This window comes from Zootoca vivipara, chromosome 3, assembly GCF_963506605.1.
Source record: "Zootoca vivipara chromosome 3, rZooViv1.1, whole genome shotgun sequence".
NCBI lineage: Eukaryota > Metazoa > Chordata > Lepidosauria > Squamata > Lacertidae > Zootoca > Zootoca vivipara.
Window position 1 is genome coordinate 80,474,119 of NC_083278.1, and position 7,828 is coordinate 80,481,946.

The 7,828-nt window shown below is 49.5% G+C and overlaps 1 protein-coding gene across 1 annotated transcript; it reads left to right on the forward strand.

The window, feature by feature from the left end:
- Window positions 1-779: 779 nt before the first annotated feature.
- On the forward strand, window positions 780-7,395 carry LOC118082704 (cytochrome P450 1B1; the record flags this gene model as incomplete). The annotated part of the gene is made up of 2 exons (XM_035110520.2): window positions 780-1,711; window positions 5,152-7,395. Coding segments are annotated over 2 exons (1,539 nt in total), but the record flags the coding sequence as incomplete, so codon positions are not given.
- Window positions 7,396-7,828: the final 433 nt, after the last annotated feature.

Below are 7,828 nucleotides of genomic sequence, written 5' to 3' on the forward strand. Positions count from 1 at the left end.
CCAACAAGTTCCCCCAGAAATTACCACACTTGCTTTTGTAAAGTACTAGATGCTTACAGCTAAAGCTTATGCATATTTACTCAAAATTCACTCCAAAAATAGCATTTTTCCTTTTTACACTTAGAAAAGTGTACACACTCTATACTGGAGTGTAGCCCTTGTTTTCAATATTTGGTTCACAGTGCAACCCTGTACCTGTTTATTTGGACTTAAATCTCCTTGTGCTTACTGGGGTTTACTCCTTAGCAAGTGCGTGTGAGGGCACGATCAACATTAGAGTTAAGATCCTTGATAGCAAAAAGGCTTTATTGGTTACAAACCAATACACTTGTTACAGCAACCAATTAACATACACTTCCGTTAAGAAAACGCAGAGATGGTTTAAGTCAGTGTATTTAACCTTCAGACACCTGCCCGGGCTCCAAGTATTATTACGGAGTATTTAGGGCAGGCTGCGAATGCTAGATGCGGAGTGTTTATGGCAGGCTTGCAAGTTTGAGAGCCCTCAATTTGGGGGAGCGGGGATCCCTTTCCACACAAAGGAAACTGCACGTGCAGGAAGTTTTGGTACATAAGTTTTCCCCTCTTTTTAAATGGCGCCGCATTTAAAAATGCACCTGCGGCCTGACATGCTGATGGCGGGGGCGCTTCCTCCCCGTCGGCTCTGCTGCCTGTCTCTGTCTCTGCTTGTAACCCTCCGCCTTTTTCTCCGCAGCGTGCGCCCCCGCGCCTTGGAAGACGTGCTCCCGGCCGGCGTGCCCCCGGTGCAGGGCTTGCTGCTGCTGCTGCTCTCGCTCCTGGCCGCCTTCCACGCGGCCAGGCTTCTGCTGCAAGAGCGGCGGCGGCGGCGGCGATTGGAGCCGCCGGGCCCGTTCCCGTGGCCGCTGCTGGGCAACGCGGCTCAGCTGGGCAGCGCCCCTCACCTGGCCTTCGGGCGCCTGGCGGCCACCTACGGCCACGTCTTCCAGCTGCGCCTGGGCGGCTGGCCCGTGGTAGTGCTGAGCGGCGAGCGCGCCATCCGAGAGGCGCTCATCCGCCAGGGGGCCGCCTTCGCGGGCCGCCCGCCTTTCCCCTCCTTCCAGCTGGTGTCCGGGGGGCGCAGCTTGGCCTTCGGCTGCTACTCGGAGCTGTGGAAGCTGCAGCGGCGCCTGGCGCACTCGACGGTGCGCGCTTTCTCGGCGCGCCGCCTGCTGGAGCGGCCCCTGGTGGCTGAGGCGCGCGCCGTGGTGCGGCTTCTGGTGCGCGCGTGCGCCGGCGGCGCATTCGTCGACCCGTCGAGGAGCCTGGTGGTGGCCGTCGCTAACGTCATGAGCGCGCTGTGCTTCGGGCGCCGCTACAGCCACGCCGACGCCGAGTTCCGGCGCCTGGTGGGCCGCAACGAGCAGTTCGGGCGCACGGTGGGCGCGGGCAGCCTGGTGGACGTCTTGCCCTGGCTGCAGCGCTTCCCCAACCCGGTGCGCTCCGCCTTCCGCGCCTTCCGCTCCCTCAACCACGAGTTCTACAGCTTCGTGCGCCAAAAGTTCGTGCAGCACCAGAGCAGCCTCCGCCCGGGCGCCGCCCTCCGCGACCTCATGGACGCCTTCCTCCGCCTCCAGCAGGCACAGCCTGCGCTGCCCTTGGAGCACGTGCCCGCCACCGTCACGGACATCTTCGGCGCCAGCCAGGACACGCTCTCCACCGCCCTGCAGTGGCTCTTGATCTTCCTCATCAGGTGAGCTGCTGGGGTGGGGCGCGCGGAGGAGACCGAGACAAAAGCGCCACTTGCCCCTCGGAGAAGCTCAGGTAGCGCAACTGGGGAAGGATCCGGACCCGAAGAGAAGCAGATCTCCGCCTAGAGGCAGTGAGGAAGCATTGTTTTCAACCCGAGGGCCACATTCCCCACTCGGCAATCTTCGGAGGGCCGCATGAGTGGGTAGGGAGGGATGAGGCTAAAATGGGGGCAGAGCAAGGAATGGGAATTCTAACTTCATACATTGGTAGGCCAGTTTCTACATACACTTGCACATCCCCACCCCCATCCAGGTGAGCAAAAGGCTTTATGGATCGGAGTGCCAGAACCCATTCCAGCCACACACAAACTCTCAAGGAGGGTGCAAAGCTGAAGGACAAAGAAGCCTGGAGGCCTACGGTATATTTGCCTCTTGAGCTGAGGTTCTCCAACCACGTAGAGAAAGCTGAATGTATTTTCCCATAAAGTTGAAGGTGATAGCTGAGGTGCACATGCCATCGACTTTGCCCATTCTTTGAGAAATCCAATTTCTCATTGAATTTGGCCCTATGTGATTATCTGGGTCTTTTGGTTCCCCCATTCTCTCCTGGAAAAATGAATGGCCACCAGATCCTGTTAGAATATGGTACAATACTCTTACTTTCCAGGGTTGTGCTTGAATTTCAGTATGGTACCCTGCATTAAGATGCAATTGTGCTCTTTAAGATAGAATGATGAAGCACCACCTTGCTGTATAGAATTTCAGTAAACTGAAAGTTGTTCCAAAATATATCTCCCTCCCCCAATTGAATGTTTCCTTTCATAATGTGACATACAAGAACAGGTCATGTGGCAAAAAATAGTGGTTCATCAGTCCCTTTCCCAAACCATTGCTCAGCCCTCTTAATTCAACCCAATGCTGTTGTCAAGGACCCAATGCTGTTGTCAAGCTGCCCAAAACAATTTGTGTGTCTGCATGATAACAAAACCAATTTGAATCCTGCCCTGAGGCCAAAATGTGTAATGCACTAGATTTCCATGTACAAATTAGCCCAATATTGGGTACGTATTAGCTATTGATATGAAGCCATTAAAACTGTATTGAGTCAGTTATTAGCTGTTTTGGACACTACCGTAGTATATTCATTGGTGGAAAAAAGAGAAATGTTGATAGTTGAACGTTTTTAGATAGCATGCAAGTCCTCCAAGTTTCAGAATATATGTTATTTTTGGATTCATTGTTTAACAATCCAAGAAGTAAAAGCTCAAATATGAGATTAAACATCTCAAGGCTCTGGTAAGGTTATCAGCGGAATTTTGCAAAGAGTTTGCAAGCATATTAACACAAAAACCAGTTCAGTAATTAACACTGACATGATCCCTTCGCCAACAAGGCAAAGATTTGTTCTATTAAGAGCAAGTAAAGAAACGACATAATTTTTTTCTTCAATTTAGGCAGACAGAGTTTTGCACTATTGTGAGAAGTTATTTAAAAACAGACCAAACAGGAATTTGTAAGGGGAAGAAATTGGTCTCTTCACATTCATAGAGCCAATATGGGTGCTATCCAGTTGCTTGTCCTGCTTGTGTTAATGGAACTTCCCTTCCTCTCCCTGACCACCCCTGAAGCCTGCTTGGGAGGTTGGGGACCTACTGAGGCCCATCTTACTAATTGAGGCAAGTGGTGCGGGGCAGCACTGCGCCAAGTTCTGGAGGGCGCCAGGCGAGAGTTCGGAGAAATTGAATGAGCATGCTGAGTGAGTGAGGGTGCATGCGCCGCTCCCACTGAGCGTCGGGTCGGTTTTTCCCCCTTTAGCCTGCAGGCGCCGAATTCTGCCGGGCGCCAGAAGGTAAAAGGGAAAAAACAGAACCGATGCTTGGTGGGAGCAGCGCATGCGCCCTCGCTCACTCAGTGCAGGCCCGCTTGCTCGGTGTGCTGCCTGCTGTGGCCACCGTGGCACAAAGCGGCCAGCTGAGCCTGGAGACGCTGCGGCCAGCCTCCACCTCTTCCCCGCCGGAGGAGCCGCCCTCCAGCCGCTGCCCGCCTCCTCCAGCCCTATAAAGGGTCTAAAACTCTGGGAAAGGGGGGCACCGGAGGGATCTTTGCACCATGGCGGCGGATATGCTTAAGACGGCCCTGGACCCACTGGAGTGGACTGAGGGCATGAGAGGCTGCTGAGGGTCCAAGAGGAAGTGGAAGCCCCATCATTTCCCCTGGTACAATGTTGGATCTGAAATAGCATTTTGAGTATACCTGTCACAACAAATTCTGCCCTGTGCTTGTTTCTAGACACTTCTAAATCATTTGATCGAGTGGAATGGCAATACAACTATTAATTTTAACATGTTTATATAATATGTTTGCTCTTCTCAGCCGTAACTTAGACTTTTATTGGGAGAAGAATACAACTGCACACTAAAGTTAATTTTAAAATAAATTCTTATCTCAAATAGCAGATCAATGAGCAAATAATCTGAACGAAAAACATAGTGAATGGGTTAACAAATTCAAATATTAACAAGCTCAGATTTATAGATAATATTGGTTCCAATAATAATTGGTTCCAATAATAAGTTCCAATCCATTCTGTTCAGTCCAGATGCGGCACTCAAATAGGTGGATTATTTTTACCTCCCCACCTCACCTGTTTATGTAGGCAGTACACCAGGCTGTTAGAGAATAGGGGCATTGTGTGCACACCTCCTATGTCCACCCCCACTCAGGAGCTCACATTCCTTGATTGAGTGGGAGGGAAGGTTGGACAAGGATATGTGAGCAGTGCAGGTACTGAGCATCAAGGAAGGAGTGAGGATAATGGAGTGTATTAAACCCTAAGGGGATTTTTCCACACAGGGGGTGCTGTGCCCTTTGTAAACTGGATTGAGCCTTATTATATGTAGGCTCAGACAAATGTGCTAGTACAAGCAACAGCTCTAAGAATATAGCTGCTTGATAAAAATATATAAATTACTGTCTAGAGAAATTTACATTTTCTTCCACACAGTAGTTGCTTCGGTTCCCATTCCCAAGCCAGGTATGATGTTGAGTATAAAGCAATTGTGGGGACAGGGCAGGGGGGGGGTATTTCATGGGGGAATTGGTGAGTGGGATGGGGAGGATGTTAAACAATTTCCCTCCTGCTGATTTTTCCCAGCAGATGCCCCCATGCTGTATTTTGAGCGGGGCCAGTTTTCCCAAAATGGGAATGCAGCCCCCTTCTCTACAGCAAAGGCCACATTGCAGGAGGGACCTGGAGGCACAAGGGGGGTGGGGAGTCACGCTTCCACCCCACCTGCCAATTCAGCCTCCCCACCAACCACACATTCACATATTACCAGTGGACATACATTGGTTTGGGGCATGCATTTGCTCAGGTAACCTTTTCTTTCAGAAGAGTTGAGAGAAAATTTCCCAAATGTGTGTTGTTGTTTTTTAAAACTAGGTATCCAGAGGTACAGGCTAAGCTGCAAGAAGAGATCGATAAAGTTGTCGGCCGCGACCGCTTGCCTTCTGCTGAGGACCAGCCCCACTTGCCTTACGTCATGGCCTTCCTTTACGAATCCATGCGTTTCAGCAGCTTTGTGCCAGTTACTATTCCCCACTCCACCATGGCTGACACCACCTTAATGGGCTACCGAATCCCCAAAGACACCGTGGTCTTTGTCAACCAGTGGTCAGTAAATCACGACCCAGTGAAATGGCCTTCCCCAGAGGAGTTTAACCCATTGAGATTCCTGGATGAGAATGGATTCCTTAACAAAGATCTCACCAGCAGTGTGATGATTTTTTCGTTGGGCAAACGTCGGTGCATTGGGGAAGAGTTATCTAAAGTGCAGCTCTTCCTCTTCATTGCCATATTCGTACACCAGTGCAATTTCAGTGCTAATCCAAAGGAAGACACGAAAATGGATTTCACCTATGGCTTGACTATTAAACCCAAGCCATTTGAACTCAACGTCACACTTCGAGATAACATGGATTTGCTGGATAGCACTGTACAGAGACTTCAGGCAGAAAAGGATTCTGAAAATGGCCTCCCAGATATGTGAACGTTGAAGTTTGAACACTGTCTGTACTCTTCTTATAAGGATCATTTGCCTTTGCCTTTTTATATTTAAATGAAACACATTGAAATATAATGTATTCTGGAGAGGTAGTAGCATGAAAATGAAGTAAAACAATGCATTATTTTTCAAATATGGATTTGGTTTTAACCATTGGTATTTCGTTACCTCTGCATTTCTTGCCAGGCAGAAGCAAAAAGGGCATTCTCCAAAGTTGTTTTAAAAATCTGAAGTTCCTTCCACATAAGTGTTTAGTTTGGAATTGCCATGCTTTGTTTACTAATTTTTTTTTCTGGAGCATCCACATGATGGTGCCATCCAATCATTGTTATCCTGTGCTATATTTTCCTGCAGTTCTTCAGTCTTTTCTCAGACCCCAGGAAGTCTGACTTTGCAGAAGAAGACCTCTATACCAGTGGAGATTGTGCTGCTCTTCCATCACTTTAGAAAGGGCAGGATTTTGACACGACCAGTTTGATGTATGATGCTGTTGAATCAACACAGCACAATTCACTACTGTTGAATTGGCGCCATTTTATCATCCCGGTTACACAGTCTTTTTAATTAGCACATTTTAAATGCTTTACAAGGGTTTATGTCTATTATTATTGTTATTGCTACTGTTTTTGTTACATTGGTGAAATACCACTTAAGTGAAAGTGTGCTAGCAGTATAATGCTAAAATTTAAAATATGATGGGGTGAAGTCCCTTTCTATCCCCCAGCTATCTGGGCAACAATTTTTTTTAATCCTTAAAAAATAATAATTAAATGGTGCTTTACCATCTGATACAGCAACTCCCTATACTGCCAAAGGTACAAGTTGGGATTGTAGCTATGAGTGACAATTGCATTCAGTATCTTGGTTATAAAATATCTCTCCGTTGACATGCCAGATGTTTTTGTTTGAAGAGATTTTAAATATAAGCACAATTTCCTTCTCAAATATAATTGACATTTTCTAAAGTAAGCAGGCCCTCATTGTGCCTTGCACCTGTTATAACAAATCTTGATTGAGGCAGTGATGTTAAAAGATGTTGAATAAATTGTCTGCTTACCTCAGACTATCGCACATAGGGATGTAAGGCAATGTTTTAAAGTAATGTTTGGAAAATAATTGTATTTGACAACCTAGGTTTTATTGGTTGAGTGCTCTGTTAGTGTCACTCATTGATACACATTCATAAATAGGGATGTTATTAATTTGCATAAATGCATATCCTATATAATAAAGTCCCTGTGTCTCTGCGTCCAGATTCCATGTGTCCCTGGGTTACTGCGCATGTGCCCCAGGGACACAGGGATTGGAGGCAGAGACAACCGCCGCTCCGCCAACCGCCAACTGCCGCTCCGAAGCCCCGTCTCATGCTGGAGGTGCGCTGCGAGGCGGCGGGAGAGAGAAGCGCTCCTCCCCCCCGCCGCCTTGCCATGCACCGCCGGCATGGGACAGCGCTTCCTCGGCGAAGGCAAGCAGGCGAGCTGTCTGCCTGCTTGCCGTAGCCGAGGAAGTCAAAGCAGCAGCAGGCAATTCGGCTGGGGGACTGGCTTGGCAGCGGCAGGAAAAAGGGAAGGAATTCCTCCCCTTCTTCCCGCCACTGCCAAGCCAGTCCCTGAGCCGAAGTATGGCGCGGCGGGGTTTTTTGCCATTTGCCTCCCCCTGGGGGGAAGGCAAACGGCAAAAAGCCCCCGCTGTGGGGTTGCCAGCTCTGTCGGGTGGGGGAGGGGAGGGAGAAGCAGAAGATCTGATCGGTCTTTGGCTTCTCCCTCCCCCCGCCCAACAGAGCCGGCATTTGGCTCTGTCAGGCGGGGGGAGGGAGAAGCAGAGGATCGGCTTGCCCGACAGAGCCGGCAACCCCGGGATCTGTGCTTTCTGTCGGCGGTGGGGGGGAGAGGAACGAACGGAGAGAAAGGGCTGCTTTCTCTCCGTTCGTTCCTTTCCCCTCACCGCCGACAGAAAGGGCTGTCAGCGACGGGGGGGGGGGGGGGAGAGAGAAAGGAAGGAGGAGAAAGGGCTGCTTTCTCCTCCTTTGTTCCTGTCCCCCTGCCGCCGATAGCA